General features: G+C 42.2%; 1 protein-coding gene across 2 annotated transcripts in view; it reads left to right on the top strand.

The window, feature by feature from the left end:
* TGFBR3 (transforming growth factor beta receptor 3) overlaps positions 1–20230 on the top strand; it is a 211268-nt gene that overhangs the window by 150261 nt on the left and 40777 nt on the right. For both annotated transcript variants that reach the window (XM_090269730.1, XM_090269729.1), the window contains exons 5-7: positions 11267–11450; positions 15859–16027; positions 17914–18061. In XM_090269730.1, the coding sequence (XP_090125856.1) occupies positions 11267–11450; positions 15859–16027; positions 17914–18061 (501 nt within the window). The remainder of the gene's footprint in view (positions 1–11266; positions 11451–15858; positions 16028–17913; positions 18062–20230) is intronic.

The raw sequence follows: 20230 nt of genomic DNA, 5'->3' as shown, positions 1-20230 counted from the left end.
TCAGTCTTTTTAAATATTTTTTTTTATTTTTTATTATTTAGATTATCAGTCTTGATGAAGAGGAATGCTATAAAGAGAATTCTAGGAACCCATTTAGAACCAAGTGTTTGTCAAGTTCAGTTTGTGGGTTTGAGCAAGGATTGGCAGATTGGATGTAATTTAAAAGAAAAATAAAAGCAAGAACCCTCCCCAGTGAGGGATTTCCCAGAAGCACATTTGGAAGGCAAAAATAGATTGAGGATCATGGCAAGTAATAGTATGATGCCAACATTTTATTTTATTTTTTCTGCAAAACACTCTTTACATAGCAAATGCACTTTAAATTTTGGGTCAAGCTCCTCCCAACATCACACTAACATTGGGAGATGAGAAAGGGTAAATTTAGGAGTCTGGAGAGATCATTTTGTGAGGCCGTCAAGGATCCCTAGGTAGCCTAGTACTCTACATTGAAAAACTACATTATAAAGCAGCTCATGCTCCATTAATTTGTTATCCTGCAGGGATTGAGTCTGTCTTTCAGATGGAGAGAGATATTTTGCTTCTATTTGTATATATACATATTCACATATACTATTGTTTTTGTAACATTTCCTTGGGAGATTAGAGTATCGCTTTTGTACTAGCTCACGTTCAAGTTTGTGTCTGTTTATATTCAGCGGGCAGCATCTCAGAACTCTCCTCTTGGACATGTGGAAACAGGTAAGGTGTTAAGAACAGAGAACAGTTTCAATCCTTTAGTTCTTTATATTTCAGCGAAAATAAAAATTAAAAACAGAGGGTGATCATCATGAATGCTTTGAGAAAAAATTGTTGAACATGTTTTAAGTCTTGTTTTTGAAAGAAAGCAATCTGGTTGTGTGGATACAAAATAAAAACACCCCAGAGTTTTTAAATGGTTGCATGGATTTGCATTCTTGAATGCACCATTGGCGGGTACCATCATCCCATGGCTTATGAGTATGTAGCTTTGCAGATTATGACTGTGGGTTCATCATCGTGGAAGTTATTGTTTCTTTAAAACAAAGTTTAAAAAACATTGAGGCGTGATATATGGTTAATAGAAAACATGTTTCAGGTCACATTTCACATCATGTGGCTTTGGAGGAAACAGGCGAGCACAGATATCCCAGGAACTGGGGAGGGAAAACGTGCGACTTTCCTCTCAGAATGTAGGGTTCAGTCCTTATTTGGGAGGTGAATATGTCAATACAATTCCAATACTTACTGTAAGTTTGTTTTTGCTGGACTTTGTGCACAAAATACATCAAAATGGCATCTCCTTAGTGTCTTCCTGTGCGGGCACTGTTAGGAGCTCCAGGGCCAACCTGTATAGATCCTACTTATACATAAACCTGAATTCTCAAGAAATACTTATTCTACTTTGCCATGTCTTATTTTTCCCCTAGAATTGAGCTAGCAAACACTTGGCATGGCAAATGTTTCTGAAATGTCAATGTGTTTTTCCTTGCTTCTTTGCCTGGGGGACATAAAATACAGCATAGGAAATATAGTCAGTCATATCATAATAACTATGTATGGTGCCAGGTGGTATTGACTTACAGGGGGATGGTGTCATTTTGTAAATTATGTTACTATCTAACCACTCACTGTGCTGTACATCTGAAACTAATATAAAATAATATTAAATGTCAACTGTAATCAACAATTAAAAATAAATTTAAAAGTGTTTTATTTTTTTAAAGTGTTTTAAGTAAATTTTGTTCATGTCTGCTAATACAGAGGATACTATATAATAAATGTTATTCTTAATATCAAAAAAAGATATTTGTCTATGTGCACAAGTCAGGAAAAAGGAATAGGAATAGTAGAAGTTGGGTGTAGGGCAAGACAAAAGAGGGAGAGGAGCCAATTCTTATTGTGCAAGAGCTGAACTTTAACCAATGTCAAAGTCATGTAAATGTGTGAAGTTAGATGCATGAGTTAGAGTAGCCCCATGGAGCTGTAAACTGAATGGCAGGGCCTCACCCCACTGATAACTGAAGCTCGTAATGAACCACAGCTGAGCTGTAGGGGTGGGGTGGTGGTGGTGGCGGTGGTGTTGGTGGTGGTGTTGGTGTGTGTCTGTGTGTGTGATGTGAGAGAGAGAGAGAGAGAGAGAGAGAGAGAGAGAGAGAGAGAGATTCCTGGAATAGCTCTTCCTCAGAGATTTCAGCAGACTTTATATCATTGGGGAGCATGGCTCCTCTTATTTCAAGAGGCTTATGTCTTTCTGTTTAGATGTGCAAGAATACTCTCGCCTATTTTTTAAGCAATCCTACATGGTTTATAAAGACTATTTGGAGTTTAAATAATATTTGTATCTATGGCCTAGAGCAGTGATCCTCAGGTATGCGTTGGAACCTTGGGGGGAGGTACAGGGAGATTATAATGCAGTTTTTTGGATCCTGCGTTCCCACTTCACCCTAAAATCTGCATTTTAACATACTTCTGTTTGTGTTATACTGGTCCAAGGATCACACTTTGCAAGCACGAGGTTTGAAATGTCTTCTTGACATTGATTTATGTTCTGAGACCAGACCAAAAAGAGGATGGATGGATGGAAATTATCAGTTCATCCTTCCTTAGAGTCATATTGAAGGAAGCTCTAGAACAATGCTGTCCAGTCAAAATAAAATGCAAATCACACAGGTAATTTTAAATTTTCTATTAGTGAATTTAAAAAGTAAAGCGAACAAGTGAAATTAATTGTCATTGCATATGTTATTTAACTCACTATATCCAAAATACTACCATTTAACATGTAATCAGTCCAAAAATTGAGATTAAAAAAAAACTTTTTTCTTGACTGTAAGACAGTACAAAGCCTGGTATGTGATTTACATTTACAGCACAGGTCAGTTTAACTGGCACCACATCAAGTGCTCAGCGGCGTCAGCAGCTAGTGACTACTGTGCTGGATAGCTGCAGAGCGGCGACAGACAGACCCTGGCGCTCGTTCCCGCCTCTCTCGCTCCTGAGGAGAAACCTCGGAACCCTTCTCAGCACAGAGTTAGGCAGGCACTGCCCATCCATTGGACTTCACGATTCATTCATTCACTAAGTAGATACTTAGCGACTGTCTTTTGTGTACCCAGCACTTTTCTAGGTGCTTGGGATATAACAAAGCAGGTCAAGACACCAGCCTTTGAAGGAGCTTACGTGCCAGTGGGAGGAGATGGGCCATCAGCACAATAAACAAGAAAACTGTATGGCAGTTTGGAAGGTGGCTGTGCTGTACTGTACTAGAGAAATTAGAACACGTAAAGCACGTTGGCGGGGAGTCGAGGCTGCTAGAGTAGGGGCGGCCGGGTGGTTGGATTGTCATTTTCAATGGGCCCCATTGAGAAGGTAACATGTGAGTAGATTTGAGGGAAGTGAAGTGAAACTTCAGACAAGATTTATGGTAATTACCACCTGCCCTCTAGTGTGGCCTGAATTTTCATCAGGACTGTTCATGGGGGAGCGTTCTTGCAGGGGTTGGGTCAGGAAGGAGAGAGGATTGGGATGGGACTCGGTGAGGCCTTCTAGAGGTGTGGCACTACCCTCAGCAGAGCCCCTCTCTCTGTCCTCACTGACAACGAGAGCAGCGTGGGGGAAGCTCAGAGAGAGGACTGATGCAAGCGCCGGGCCTCTGAGTCAGCTGCGGCGCTGAGATAAATGCCGAAATGAAGAACGTCGGTTCCAGGAAAACAGCGACTGCGCCTGTGAGCCGGGATTTGTTCACTTCACTCGGGCTTGGGGGCTCAGTTGTGAGGCTTCAGTGCATCTGCTAAGACTTTAAGAGTTAAAGCTTAAGTACAGGTGTGGAAACAAAAGGGCTGGTTGCCTCTTTCGCTTTTTTTTTTTCCCCCTGTTGCTTTTTTCTTGCTCTTTTGGACAAGGTTGTTGAATCTGATCCAGAAAAAATAATATACTTGGCTCTCAATGCCTAGCCGTAAGTTCTTGTAATAAAACTCCAGTACTGGCAGATAGAGTAATGTTCTGCTCTTTAAAAAACTCTGGTAGCATAACCAGAATTTAAAATACGAATGTCGTGTGTGGTTTTAGTAGGAAGAGTGTTCAGGAGAGGAGGTAGCTCAGTGTGGATCCCAGCAGCCTGGGATTTGTTGGACAGTGGAGTGCCTCACGTTTGCCGTTTCCACACAGGCTTGCTAAGAATCAGGATTCTTGGAGCTCAGTGCTCTGTTCACTCCCACAGGAAGACGTTTGTCATGTCAGGGAATGTCAGAGAATTGCGTTTTAATTAGCAAGCAGGAGAAAAGTTCAGTGGATTCTGGGGGAAGACATGGAACTACTAAATGATTTAATGATTGATTTTTAGGTGGAATTATTGGGTCAAAAATCAAATCATTAGCTTTAAAACCTGGATGAATGATCATCTCCTGGGCCGTGAGGGAAGTAAGGGTTATGGGAATGAAGAAAGTATGGCATATCCTTTCCTGAAAGGAACAGCATTGAGCTTTCATTCAACAGTGCCAAGCACTGCCAGGCCCAGGAGATTCAGGATGAACAAGGTGCTTCCTTGGCACTTGAGGTGTTCTTTGTCAGCTGAGGGTGGCAGGTTTGCTGATTAATAGTGCAGTTCATGTGAGGTGTGTACAAGGCACAGTGAGTGGCTTCATCTCAAGGAAAGAAAGCGAGCCTGGGTGGTTTCACAGAGAAGATGATACCTGTGGAAGGACAAGGGGAAGTTACCAGGTGTGCAAGGTAGGGAAGAGCAATCCAGGCAGGGAGCAGAATGTAAAAAGACCTGGGCGCCTGAAACAGCATGATGTGTTCTGCCACTGTGAGTGATTCCATATGGGAAGGCCTGGGTACATGGGGGAGTGATGGGAAGCGGGGAGGGACCAGTCCCTGTCTGGTATGTGCCAGTTAAGATGCCATCCTGCACCACTGTGAGTTTACTTTTTAGAGTATTCCTCCTCCCCAGTAACAGTGTGGCGGAAGGATGGAGGGAGACAGACTTGGCAGCGTGGAGAGTAGGAGGTTACTGGGACAGTTTGGTTGAGATGTAAGGGCCAGACATGGGGTAGTAGCATGGCAAGGACCTACAAATAAGGTAGACGGCGGTGCATAGAATAAACAGCCCTGGGAAGCTTCTGCCACTGCATCCAAATATAAAATTCTTGCTCTTAACATTTTTTAAAAGCAATTGTATATTCATTCATGTAGTTATTTTCCTTGCGATGGTAGTTATAACCCTTCCTCACATTAGAAAAATACTGTGTTCCCTTTTTTTGCTTTTTTGCTAATTTCTTTATATCTGTGTTCTTCCACAAACTTTAACAAACTAAGCCAAACTCTAATAAGGGTACCACACTGTGAAGATTAGGCAGGTCCGGAGATTTGACTGGAAGAGTAATGACATTGCTATATGGTGTTGGCCAAAAAGTCCATATGGTTTTTTTCCGTAAAATAAAACACATTTTTCTTTTTCACCAGTAAGTTTATTGATTTGGATATTTTGAGTATGTTGGCTATCTCCCGTGTGGTATAATGTTGATTTTTCTCAATTAATGTCTCAATTTGATCTCTATCGACTTCAACTGGTCTACGGGACTGGAGCATCGTCCAACGAGAAATCTCTAGCACAAAACTTCCCAAACCACTTTTGACTTGTTTGACCAGTCACAGCACAAATCTTTTTGGGTTTCAGTTGCATTTTTACCTTTCTTGAAATAATAAAGCATAATATGCCAAAAATGTTGCGTATTTTCTTCCATCTCCAATATTTAAATGGCTACATAAAAATTCACCAATTTTGATGAGATTTTTTAAAAATGCATGCTGATGTGACAGCTGTCACAATATATCCTAACAAAATTGTTTCAAATGAAGCTAAAGAGCACTAAGCCCTACTAGAGCCATCATACAGAAAAAAAAAACAAATGAAATTTTTGGCCAACCCAGTATTATATCTTATTTCAGTAGGGCTCTTGACAGGTTCTAGCATAATGCTCTCACAGACAAGATGAGGACAGTTCATGCGGTCACTCTGTAGTTGGTGAACAACTTGGGACCCCAGCAAGTACTGTTTATGTGCATGGGTCAGTGTGGGAGTGGAGTGTACCTGTTAAGTCACAGTACTGAGCCTAGTCTTTTCGGCTTCTCAGGGATTTAGAGGAATGTGTAGAAGGTACTCATGAAATTGAGAGATATTGACAGCTAACAGAATAAGGATTTTTATGTGGTCTCTAAAGACTTGAAATATGGATCTAAAGAATAAATATATACCTTTGTTTTTCTGTTAAAAGAATCAGTGGTGTAAGGGAAGGATGTGAAGAAACCCGATCAAATAAAAGAAAGACCTGAGGATTTAGGTACCATCATCACCACCACCACCTCCCCAGTGTGAGCTGCCACTCCTTCTCCCCTGGTTCATTCCAGAAGGCTGCTGCTGGTATCCTGCTCCTTGTCTCTCTTCAGTGTAGACTGGACACGGCGGTCAGAGTGATCTTGTTAAAACATCTTTTCGGTCTTTTGATGAGCTGTCAGTGGTGGCCCATCTCACCCACACTAAATACCACAGTCCTTAGCAATGATCTGCAAGGTCCTTAGCAATGGACCTTCTGGTGTCCTCTTTGACCTCTGACCTGTCTCCCCTCACCCTATGCTGCAGCCACACTGGCCTCCTTGCTCTTCCTTCCCTGAGCCAAACCTTTACCCTTGCTGCTGCCTCGACCACGAGTGCTCTTCTCTTGACATCTGCATGGCTCACTCTCTCATCTCTTTTGGCTCTGTAACTGCCCATGGACTATCTCAATTAGACTTCCCCATCACAACATTTAAAGGTGTAGTATCCCTCTCCGCTTCTCTCAATTAATTTTGCTCCAGAGCACTGATTACTACATTATATACTGTTTTTACTTATTTTGCTACTCTGGATTCCTTACTAAACTGTAAGCTCCATAAGGGTGGGGAATTTTTGTCTTTCACATTTTCTGTTATATTCCCAACACCTAGAACAGTGCCTGACACAGAGTAGGTGGGCACTAATAAATATTTGTTGATGTATGTTTAAAGCATGAAATAATGAATATGAGATAATAGCAGGTTCAGCTGACATAAAAGCTAATGTATTCTTGGGCCTTATGCAGTGTCCCCATTGTATAAAAAGAGATATATGTCAGAAATTGGCTAGCAAGGCCAGAATCTGCAGAGCTGATGTTCAGTTTGAGTTCTAAGGCCATGAGGCTACTGTAGGACCAGGAAGAGCTGATGTCCCAGTTTGAAGTCTGCCGGGCAGGAGAATTCTCTCTTGCTGTGTGGGGAAGACCACCCTTTTGTCCAATTCAGGCCTTTAGGTGATTGGATGAGGCCCACACACATTAGGAAGTCTATCTGTTTTATTTACTCTACCAATTTAAATGTTTATCTCATCCAAAAACACCTTCACAGGAATACTCAGAATAGTGTTTGACCAAATATCTGGGCACTCTGGCCTAGTCAAGTTGACACTTAAGATTAACCATCACAGGACATTTGTAAGATCACACCCAAAACCCAAGTCTTATCCCAGGCACCATGTTCCAGTTTATGCTGGCAGAGATCCGACATCTATAGTATCTGAGGAGGAGTTGGGGAACCAGCTATAGTGCCCTAAAGAAGTGAAGTCGTGATCAGGGTCAAGTGACATCCTCAAATATTTGAAGGCTTGATGCATGGAGGAAAGATGAAGGAATTCTTTGGTCTGGAAGACACAACTCAGACAAGTGGATGGAAGGCAAACCTTATGGACAGAAAATAAGAGCCGATATCTTCTGCCTTGGGAGCTAGCATGGTCTCCTTTCTGGCAGGGTTCAAGCAGAGCCATTTGTGGGCAGGAGTCAGAAGCCTCCTGGTGCTGATCCTGTAACCTTGGATGGGCCACTAGCTTCTCTGAGAGTCCTCCTCTCTACCATGGACATCACCTGATAGGTCTTCCTGAGGATTAGGTGGGAAGAGTAACACCTTCTAGAACTCAGTAGGGGCTGGGGAGGGCCTTGGTCAGCATCCAGCTTCGTCAGAGCCAGAAGAACCAGTGGCCAGCAGGAGTGCTGACTAACCCCTTGACGTGGCAGAAAATTTCCACTGACCTACAGTCAGGGACATTTCACTGCTCCTGGCAGCTTTACTTTCTTCTTATTGGAATGTGCCTGGGGAGTGGCAGTTCAATGCTTTTCCAAATTCCTCAGCCCTGAATGTGTATGATCCTTGCTGCTGCTGGCCCAGGAGAAGACAGACTTGAGCAGGGCTGATAGTGCACGAGGAGATCAGCCAGGAGTTGCCTCTTCTGGGCTATACGGTTCTATCCCTTCCCAGTTACCTCAGGATGCGTTCCAGAGTTGCTCGCTACTTCTCTTATTGACACTGTTCACATTCTTGCCTCTGAAATGTTCCAGGATGACGTATCTCACCTTCCACTCTGAAGAAATATCTTCTATGTATAATGTATTTAAAACCCAAGTGTTTTATTTTATGGCTGTAACTAAATGAGAAGAAAAGGAACAGAACATTCAGGGATGCGTGCCTGAACATTCAGGACTGTGCTGGCAGTGGGACAAAGGCCTCTGCGCTGTTGTGGTTTTTTTCAGTGACAGGCTTAGTAAAAATGACTTTTTAACACAAGTGCTTTTCAGTGAAAAGGAAATTTTACTATAGTGCTTAAGTCAGAAAATCAGATAAACATTGTTTGAAGTTTCGTGTTGATGACTAGCTAAACCTCAAAGGATTTATGCGTAGGCTGGCATGGTTATTGTTTGGCAGGTAAATAGCTCAGGGTTTTTCTTATGTGATGTCAAAACAAGACCGAATCCAAGCAGGGCCCAGTGGTTTTGTATATAACTGGCATTGGGACATTTAGCAAATGTCATTACCACACTCAATAGCATTTTGTGGTACTTAAATACATAGTAGGTGTTCAATAAATGATAACTATTAGTGGTCATAGTTTACACTCAGATTATTAGTGATTAGTTCTGGGCTTCCCAAGTCAATACAAATCAGAAAGGTCCTCTTATTTTCTTTTTTAATAGATTTTATTTATTTATTTAAGATTTTCTTTATTTTCAAAGAGATGGGAAGGGTGGGGAAAGGGGAGGGAGAGAAACACTGATGTGCTAGAGACACATCATCAGTTGCCTGTCACATGCCCCCCCCTGGGGATCTGGCCCACAACGCAGGCATGTGCCTCGACAGGGAATCGAATAGGCAACCTTTTGTTTCGTAGGCTGGTGCTCAATCCATTGAGCCACACCAGCCAGGGCTCTTACTGTTTATTAAGTACTAAATAGCCCAACTTATAGCATCTAAAGGGCTATCAATTTGGGGATCCAACAGGTGTTTGTTTGAGTGGTAGTAACATTCAGTCAGTCTAAAGTATAGAGCAGGATTTCTCAGTCATAGTACTATGGACATTTTAGATAATTCTTTGTTGTGGAGGCTGCCCTGTGTATTGTGTAAGATGTGTAGCACATCTCTAGTCTCTGTGTGCTAGCTGCCAGTATTTGTGACAATCACAAATACTTCCAGACACTGCCAGAAGTCCCCTGGGGGACAAAAGCACTTCTGGTTATTAAGAACCAGTGGTGTAGAGAAAGTTATGAGGTGCCCACACAGGTCTGACCTATAGCAGTGTTTTTCTACTTACAGATCCCTCAGTACCCATTAAGACAGGGCTTCTCAGCCCTGGCTGCTGTGGCTCAGTGGATTGAGCATCAGCCTGCGAGCCAAATGTCACTGGTTCAATTCCCAGTCAGGGCACATGACTAGATTGCACATCAGGTCCCCAGTTGGGGGTGCGAGTGAGAGCCAACCACACAGTGATGTTTCTCTCCCTCTCTTTCTCCTTTCCCCTCTCTCTAAAAATAAATAAATAAACAAATTAATTAATTTAAAAAATTAAAAAGAAAAAAGGACAGGGCTTCTCAATAATAGATGAATAGTGGAATCACTGGGGAGCTTGAAAAGATTCTGATGCCCGAGTCCCACCCCAAAGATTCTCATTGATCTGAGATGTGGCCTTGGTCTCAGGATATTTAGAAGTTCTTAGGTGCTTCTAGCTTTTAGCCAAGAGGGAGACCCCAGCATGGAGTCAATTTGGTGGAGTACTTCTTTTTTAGCATTTAAAAAAAATATATGTATATATAATTGAATAGAAACTATTAATGCCTAGCTCAGTACTTAAGTACTATTGTGTGTGTATGTGTGTGTGTGTGTGTTAAGATTGAAAACATTGCTATAAGCAATAGAATCATAAGCAAAATCCTTGCCCTCAACCTGCTTTTAGTCTGGCTATTTATAACCTTTTTAGAACCTACTTGTTTTTTGTTAATGATAAATAGTTAACGTGAACTATAGCACAAGACATTTATAGTTTTATGACTTGGGAATTTGTGAATCTTTTTGCCTACATTTTGAGGTTTCACCTTGACATTGACAAAATCAGTTATTTTATAAATACTAGCCAGTAAAAATGACATGCATATTTTCACTAAATTTTATTATAATACAGCAACAAGAGGATAATTTTACTCCTCTGTATAAGTATATATACCATCATTTGTTAGGTCAGCGATGCTTTAAATACATCCAACAAGTGTGGGACTTGCATAAAACATCTCAAAAGTTTTTATTAGGCAGAGTCTAACAGCATCTTGATTTCATTATCTGTGGGAATTTTGGGGTCTTACAAAATAAGTTGTGATATTCATTCATCTCACTACTGGATGAAGTGTAATGTGGTGGAAGACTGGCAGTCTCTGGCCATTTTTAAATCTCAGTGCCCAGGAGAAGATAAACCAAAGGGACTCTTGGTGTCCCTGTGGTAGTGAGTGATTCTGTGGCAGTGGAAGACTTGGAGGTCAATTTCACTTGCTAGCAGGACTTTGGGATTGCTTGCCCTGATCCTGAAGCCCATGACAACACTGATCAAGGCTTCTTATTTGACTTGAAACACATTACTTGAAAGACTGGCCTTCAATTTAGGTATCTGGAAAATAGCAATGATCATTCATATGATTACTCACAATCTGCAGTCTGTTGTCACGAAGTTTTTTAAAAATTCAAAGGGACATCCTTATATCATTGGTAGCTTTGTCATTAGCAGAGAGAAGTAGCCTTGAGATTATTTCTCGAATCAGCTGCTGAAAAAAGATAATCTGCCTGTATAACAAGGGGAAGAGGTTGGGTTGACAAATATCCATTAGTTGTCTGGTAAGTGTTCTCTAATGAGGAATCAGCTCCAAGTGACTGCACCACGTTAATTATGCAATTCTTTTTTCTCTAGGTGTCTGAGGGTTCTCTGGTCCAGTTTTCATCAAGAAACTTCTCATTGTCAGCAGAAACAGAAGAAAGGAGCTTCCCACATGGAAATGAACATCTGTTAAACTGGGCCCGAAAGGAGTTTGGAGCAGTCACTTCATTCACTGAACTCAAGATAGCACGAAACATTTACATTAAAGTGGGGGAAGGTAAATTTTATGTGGTTTCAATTAATGACTGATTTACGACAGCCAATTGTTTTCTTTTCTGAGATCAGGTGGTCAGGGCAAGAAATCATATAATTACAGAATGTGGGAGTTGGCAGGGACCTGGGAGCCTGTTTCCCCCATGTCCCCTCCTTCCCGTTTTCCTTCTGAGGAAGCAGGCCTGGTAATGGGGGTGAGAAGTGGGGTGTGGCTTGGCTGAGAGAGGAGGAGGAAGAGGGAGGGTAGTGGTGTAGGATTTAGAAAACAACCACTCGCAGAAGGTAGAAAAAGTGAGCAGAGGGTGAGAAGCTGCGCGTGTGGAAAAGGGGGCGATGCCTGGTGGCGTGAAGGAGGAGCTGGCAGAATGGGTCAAGTTAGGGCTTCCTCTTACCTATTATTTTGCAAACATTTGAAGCCGATATCAGTGTATGATTTTGAGATATGAGTTAAATTTTTGGACAAAGCAGAGGAAAAGTGTTTGAATATATCTTTAATACCAAGGCATGTTGCAAGGATAAATTATTGGAGAAAGGAACTAACTCTATGGCCTTGATAAGAGATTGCCCATTTTAATTTCCTTGACTTGCAGAGGAATATTTGGTGGCTCGATTTTGAAAGTGTCTTATTTTTTGAACAACTTTTTTTCATTATTATTTCTGGTTGAATATATTTGGAACCCCCATAAATTACTAGAAATAACAGCTCTTGTGAAAGGGTCCTTGTTATAGGCAGGTGATTGTGGGAAAACTGCACTTCAGGTGCTCAGCGTCTATCTGCTTTCTGTTGCACTTATAACAGCAGTTGTCACCTCTGCTCCAGACAGCATGCAGCTCAGGGCAGGTTATAGAGTACTTGTTTCCAGCCCTTTTTGGATCTGGGCTGTTTGATGCAGGAAAGGTGAACACTGGTGTTGGAGTGTGTGCTGTGCGCAGAGGCAAGGTCAGGTGCTTTAAAACTCTCCCACAGCACTTAATCCTGCCAGTAATCCTGGGAGGAGACCGTTGTTTCCATTATTTTACAGAGGTGTTCGTGCAGGATGAAGCCAAGGGGCTCTAATCCACATCTGCTAGCAAGTGGCAAAAGCCAGAACTCAAACCTAGGTTTCCTTATTCTTGAGGCTAATGCTTGATGCCTGATGCTGTATTTTAAGTCTTAGCCAAATAAGCACAACCTGAAAATGGAAGTGGGCCAACCTGGATGGAAAGCCTTGTTCAGCAGAGTAAAGAGGGGAGGAGTTTTAGATAAGAATTCGGTTTAAAAAGTTGAAGTTTGTTACTTAAACTGTCATGGTAGTCAGGTAGCTAATAATAGAAATCAAGTCCATTTGGAACAAAATAAAAAAATCTCTTTTAACACAGGCTCTAAACCCAGGCCAATAGTCTGCATTTCTGAAACAGAATTCTAATAACATTGAAAGGATGTTGATTATCATCCACCCCCACCCCCTGAATTTGTTAGAATGAGAACATGTGTTAAGGGAACATTTAGACATTTGGGCTCTGTTCTCTTAACAGTACACAAGTGTCTCTGCACAGCCCTCACCTGTCCTTAAACTGAGGGATTAAATGACTTCCCCAAGGCCACACATTGGGTTGGTGAAGAATTTAAAGGACGTGGTGTTCAGTCCAGTAAAAACTGCTTTAGTCTTTGTTAACACCTTTGGAAGCCCTGGAACTTGACTCCGGCCATCAGTTGGGTGTGAGTCATTGGCCCACACCTTGGAAGGGAACAGTTGAAGGAAGTGAGAGTGGCCCATGAGGCAATGTTGTATGTCACCATGGATTGGACTCCACTGAGCAAGCCTCATCAGCTGGCTTCCCAGAGCCTGACCTTTTTCTGCCCTACAGCCCGGGACCCGAGGCCTCCTGTTGCTCTATCCCCAGTAGCTCTCGGAGTGTGGTTCCTGCTCCAGCAGCATCCTTATCACTTGGAAACTTGTTCAAAATACCAATTCTGGGGCCCACCCCAGACCAACTGAATCGGACATTCTGGGACTGGAGTCCAGTCACCTGTGTTTTAAGGAACACTGTAGGTGATTCTGATGCTCACTAATGTTTGAGAACTATTGCTCAAACCTGTATACCCAGAGTGGAAGAACTGGGGAGTTTTTGGTTCTTATCCCAGCTTGTTTCATACCACTGTGAGGCTTCAAGCAACTCTCTGATTTACCACTGGAGCCTCAGTTTCCCCAGCAGGAAAATTGGAGTTTACATCACCTTCCAGGCTCTCAGAATATGTCATTCAAGGTCTCAGAGGCGTTTGTCAGTCTTTTCCTGAAATAATAAGCATGTAACTGCCCCCTCCCCCTACCTCAAACATGCCAGGTTTCTACCCGGGGATCCCCCTTTGTGGTTTCCTTTCTTCTTGGCAGTTGGTATAAGTTTTGATGCCAGGCATGCAGAAGGTCATTTTGGGGTGGAGGGGAACCACACATGCATATGTGACAAAGTGATCAGCTTATTCATCTTAGTGACAATGGCATCTGGGACTGGAGTGCTTAATAATAGCAATTTTTAAACAATTAAGCCTTTACTACGTGGGTGACTGCTTTGTTATATGTTTCAAATCTCATATCACCATTGGTTAATTCAGAAAACGTATAACATGGACCCACTATACCAGGTACCCCTGTGAACTGAATATGCAGACTGGGTCCCAGGGGGGGTTGATACTGGCCCATCCTTGGCCCATCCACACACCCTCTGATTCTTAATGAGATTTCAGCCTTGCCACCCCAGGATCACCTTCCATCCTGTGATCTGGGGGAGGCATCCGCAGGGCTGCAGCTGCGGGGTGTGCATTCCTCATCTGCTCATCTGGCAAAACCCTCAGCAAATGTGGAGGGGAGGCCGTTCCAGCAGCCCGGGTTGGCGGAGTCCTGGCCTCTTCTCTCTGAGGGGGCTGTTAGGGAAGAAAGCAGAATGCAGAGCTAATGCTATCTTGAAATGAGCTAGCAAGCAGGGACCTCATGAACTCCCCTGGTCCCTTCCCTTCTAAGGAGGGCGCTGGGGGTGCCATGGTGCATGGAGCCCTGTTGCCACAGTGCATGCTGTCGACTTCTGCACAAGGGTAGTTGCACAGGTTTGGCAGGCGTGGGGAAGGCACGATCAACCCAACTTTAGGACCTCCTGGGCTGGTTCCTCACTCCTCAGTGAGACTGGCACATGAATTTGAACCCTGGCATCCTATCCGTTAATGAAAAGGGCAGAAGTGTGTTTCCTTCAAGTGCCAGGCCTCTGATTAATTACCCCTTCTGAAGAAAGTTTGCTGCACCTAGAACTTCCTTGACACTGGTCCCAGCTGTCGCACTGCCAGCAGTTTCAAGTTCTGTTTAAACATTTAAACCACTGAATGGAAATCCCATCAACCACAGAGCTGTGCAAACGGCGTGTGCCGTGGGGGGAGTATCTTCAGACTCATGGTACTTGTATCACTTTCCCTGGTGGAGGTGATGAGCAGCCCTCAGCGCTATGAGATGATGTTTGTGAAAGCACCTTGTAAACTGTACAATGCCATAGAAACACTAGGCATCTGGGTCAAGACTGTGGGCAAGGATAAAAAATGTCTGCCATCACTGCGGTCCCCAAAGTCCTACCTTCAGTCTTGAGAGTATAACGTGCATTGAGGAATAAATAAGAGGGAATGATTAATTATCCATGATGGGCCAGAGGGTTAATTAGATAGCTGGTTCCCCTATTAATTGAAATAACAAACACCCAAGGAGGAGCATAGCCAGGGGTAGGGTAGATAATTGGATCCAGTGCTGACTATGCTGACTGTGAAATATTTAGTGGGTTTTTAGGTGGGAGGCACTTGGCAGACAGTCTATAGCTCAGATAAGGCATCACAATCTAGGTCTACATGGAAGCTATGGGAGTGGTTGAGATCATCCAGGAAAAATATGAGACAAAAGGACTGAGGAAGGAAATGAAGTTCTTAGCCTTGGATTTGTATCAGGATCCACTATGGAGCTTTTCACAAAGAAAGCTTCCTAGGCTCAACGTAGAGCTTCTGAATCAGGCTCTCTGGGATGGGGTCCAAACAGGTCGATTCTGATGTACACCGAAGATTGAGGACCACCAGTGTGGGAAGGATGAGCAGAGGAGGAGGAGCCAGTGAGAGACTGAAAGGCAGGTCAGAGGAAATGCACGGAAACCAAAAGTATCAGAGAGAACAGGAATGGAGAGGATTTAGACCAAACTAGGCCACCAGAGTCGATCCTGGGAGGTCCGTGGTGACCAGAGGGGAGGCATTTCAAGGTAGATCTTGAAGAGGTCTGAGGCCCTTTCTGAGCTCGTGTGGCTTCTGTGCCCTGCCCTTGCCCAGTGTCACTGTCCTTCTTTCTTTGGAGTCTGGTTACCTGGCAGGCCAGTGGTTTGACAGATTGTTCTGTGTGCCTCTTTGCTTTCAGATCAAGTATTTCCTCCCACATGCGTCATAGGGAAGAATTTTCTCTCGCTCAATTACCTTGCTGAGTACCTTCAGCCCAAAGCAGCAGAAGGGTGTGTGATCTCCAGGCAGCCCCAGGATAAGGAAGTACATATCATCGAGCTAATCACCCCCAACTCGAACCCCTACAGGTAAGTGAGTGAGTGAGCTTGTGTTCTGAGCTGAGACAAGGTGAAAACAAATACCTTTCCTGACCTGAGGCAGGGAGAGGTGCAGCCCTCCCTGTGCAGGAGGGAGGGAGCCACGTGCTTTGGGCAAGAATCATGGAAGCTTTGAAGAAGGGAGTAAAAGTACCATTGGCAAATTTTATTCTCTGTGTCTGTCTCTGGGCCCTCCATATTCCTTTTGAGTTCCTGAAGCCTATTCTGAACATCTTTGTACTAATTAATAGGACACAGTCATTCTTGCAACATTGCTACCTCCTTTGAGATTATCCCTGATAAGAAAATTACAAAATGTGTCTTATCAACATAGCATTCTGTTTTCATAAAGCTCTGTTCATACTGTCATCGGAGCACTTTTGCACTCAAAACTGCATACTTCAAAGCTATGTGTGTGAGGGATGGAGGTGACCCTTCTTAGTTACATGCCAAATAGCCATTAGATGTAACTTTCCTCTCCCTCACGTTTTCATTTTCCTTCTCCCACCGCAACTTTCTGAGCCAGGACTGGAAATTTAACCCTCCTGAGAAGTACAAATTGGTAGTTATGAAATAGTCAAAAGGAAGTATGGTACAGCATAGAGAATATAGTCAGTAATATTGTAATAACTGTATAGATTTGGATGGGTTCTTGAAACATCAGGGGGAACACTCTGTAAACTACGTGATTGTCTAACCACTATGCTGTATATCTGAAAGTGATACAGAATATCGATGTAACCTGTAATTGAAAAATAAAATTTTTTTTAAAAAAAGAATGAACAGATTTAAACAAAAACCAGAGGGGAAATGTCAGCTCTTCTTCCACATTAGCCTGCATTTCATGTAGGCTAATGACTTAAAATATAAATTTATATTGTATAAATATATATTGTATATTGTAAATGTTAAAGTTTTAATCAAATTTTGATTTGAAAAATGAATAAACTACTGATCAGTTTTGGTAAGATTCCATTCTCTCCCACATGATGAATTTTGTGAAAAATTCAAAGGGAAGGAGAATAGAAGCAATCTAGCAAATATGCTGAGATATTAAGCCTAAGGCTTCATTTGAACATATCATTCATTTTATACTTTACAAGTGTGTAAAACGAAGATGGAAAGAAAGACTTTTCTTTAAATTCAGAATGACTGAAATGTTATTGTTTGGTAAAAATTCTCTTTTATACTGAATTCTTAGAAGTTTGGGTTGTGTTCATCAATTTTCCAGTAATCACTTGGTTGACCGTCTGTTTTCTGTATTTTAATAACTATATATCCAGAAGTTTGGGAAAGTTAACACAGATACGATTCTGTTGCAAATGTTAATGGCTTAACCAAACCTTATGTAAGTCAAGAAATTCTCCAGCCTTTTGCCTTTTATTCTGAAGTTTCCTTTTCTCTTTTTTTTTTTACTGCCATGCCTCCCTCCACCCCACCACCCTTCACTCACCAAACTGCTGCCCACTTCTGATGTTGAAGAGTTTTGAACATAGAGCATATTAGAAAGTAACACACTGAAGCGTTAAAGGTGTGGAGGGTTGAAAAAGCAATTCTGCTTCAAAAGTAAACTCTTCTGGTTTGTTCAAGCCCATTTCAAACAGTGGCTGTGTTAAGTAACCACCTTATTTTTCCCCCCCAAAAGGAGAAAAATGTTAGTGGCTAATTATCAGCAGGCCTGTTTTGCTATTGTTATGTAAGACCATTTTGTTATGTGTGCACTAACAATCTGTTTTGCACATGTCATTTGCCTGGGATCGAATCCAGCTTTTTAATCAACTGGCCAGACACTGGAAACATGAAGACTTGGAAAAGGGGAGATGGTTGCAACTTTCTGGCATTTGGGTCCTAACTCTGCCTTTGTTTTCCATTCACAGTGCTTTCCAGGTGGATATAATAATTGACATAAGACCTTCTCAAAAGGATTTTGAGGTGGTCAAAAATCTCATCTTGATCTTAAAGTGCAAAAAGTCCGTCAACTGGGTTATCAAATCTTTCGATGTTAAGGGAAACCTGAAAGTTATTGTAAGTTGGTTGAGCATTTCATTGTTTTGATGACTGTTAATAATTGAAGCCATGTTTATATGTGTCATGTGTTATTATTGTAAAGTTTCTGCCTCTTTGGACGCTCTCTAAGCTCTCTCAGCAATTTTTCACTTTGCAAAGTAACCTGCTCCTTGGCTTCTCCTGACAAGGTTGAATAGTGTGGTGGTTAAAATTATGGACCCTGGGGTCAAGACAGACCCAGATCTGAGGCCAGGCTCTGCCATTTACACTGTGACCTTGGTTCCTTAACCTCTTTGGACCTCATTTGCCTCATTCGTGATATTCCTGAGACGTATTAGTGTACTTCCCAGTATAGTTAGTCTAAAATAATGAACACAGTTAAGCCTTTCATGATTGAGTCCTGCAAGGCCCACACTCTCCACTTTTGAGATAACACATGCTATCGGCATGTCTCATCTAACTTCCAAGGGTGAAACACTGGTAACAGATTTACAGTAATGGAGAGGTGGGTGGATGATGCTACAGAAGTTGCACCCTCCAACCTGCTCCCTGAGCATTATGTTTCGTGAAGGAAATAACTGAAGGAGTTTAGCTGGTTGGCAGCATACGCAAGAAGCAACTCATTCTTGAAAAGTTGAATATTGAAATTTGGTAAAATAAAACTTTTTCAAATATGTTTAGGGAGATAACCATTTGACAGAATATTGGAGCAAATCATACTGAAAGTTAAAGAAAAAAATCCCCCTTCTGATTTTTAAGAAGATGATTACCGCTTTTGCATCTTTTTTGTAGGCTCAACTTTTTATGCACTTAAAAAAAAAAAAAAATTGCAGCCAGTTGTCTCTCTGTACCTGCATGGGGTCAGTCGGAGTGGGTTTCATGTTTTCGGTGTTTTGGGAGAGGAATGCCTTTGGTTTTGGTATTACTCATTCATGGCACCTTCATGTGATTCAGCAGAGAGCACAGCCAATGGTCCCCTAGGCAACGCCATGTATAGCACTCACCAGAGGCAGCAGGCAAAGCCACGAGCACACACATCTTAATTTACAGTAATCGTTTCTGGTTCCTGTGGGTTTTTTGGTTGTTTCTTATTTATTTTTTAACTTTGAGAGGATCCCAGTGAGCCATTGTGTGTAATGATGATACATTAATTTGGTGTTGAGCACAAAGCCCAGGCATGATTTTCTGAAGTCAAGAACTGTTTCAATTGCCTTCCCTGGCATGGCATGAGGGCTGCTGGTGGCCTTAGGTGTCGGCAGCTTTTGCTGCCTGGCACACCAATCAAGTGTTTTTAATTTCAGAATAACAAAAAACAGGAAAGGGAATCATGCCTTGAAAGACAAAAACACACGGTATGTTTTAATTCCCTGCCAGAGTTCTTGTGTAAATGGTCTTTCAGCCCTGACCCTTCAATGGCTCTTTCTCTCCCTGTGTATGTGCCTGGTCCATGGCTGTCCTGGTGTTCGCTTTGAATGCCTCCACTTCTGATACGAATCAGAAAGGCTAGAAATGAGATTGCTCATCCCAGTGTAAGATCTGTTTATATTTCTCTCCTTGGCTGTACTCCTGTTCCAGGCCAATTTTGGACAATGCATGACAACATTCCTAAACAATAAGGTAATGTTTCACGATGTTCTTTTTTATTCCCCCAATCAGTTTCATGCTTTGTGATTTCCTAACTCCCTGTCTCAGATGTGAATTCTGGCTGTGCTGTGAGGGATAGTTACCTACTAATAAAAAGGCATACATTTGTGTTTAAAAGAAGGAAATGGTTTATAGTGACCTTGTTCTAGTATTTCCTTTAATGAGTATGGTAAAGTGGGAAGAATCCTGACTTTGGGGCCAGGCAGGGGTGGACTCAAATCCGTCTCCAATTGTCATTAGTCCCAGTAGAGACTGGGTAATCCTACTGAACTCTTGAGTCTGTTTCCTTACCTGTGGAGTGGCTACAATGGTAGTACTCATCTGGAGAGTAATTGTGAGGTTTAACAGAGTGCATTCATTCATTCTTTCATTTATTCATTTAAAAAACAGAGTTTATCTTTCTTTCATAAGCAACTCTTGAAAACTTTGTCTACAGGCGCAATTAACTTGTCTGAACAAAGTGAAAACAAAGAAAATTGTCTATTAAAGGATTTGTAAGGAACTTGATGGGGTAATTTGAAGAAGAGCCCCATTATGTATGGA

The sequence above is a fragment of the Furipterus horrens genome, unplaced genomic scaffold (genome assembly GCF_987537825.1).
Source record: "Furipterus horrens unplaced genomic scaffold, mFurHor1.1.pri manual_scaffold_3, whole genome shotgun sequence".
Lineage (NCBI taxonomy): Eukaryota > Metazoa > Chordata > Mammalia > Chiroptera > Furipteridae > Furipterus > Furipterus horrens.
This window is presented reverse-complemented; position numbering and strand designations above follow the sequence as displayed.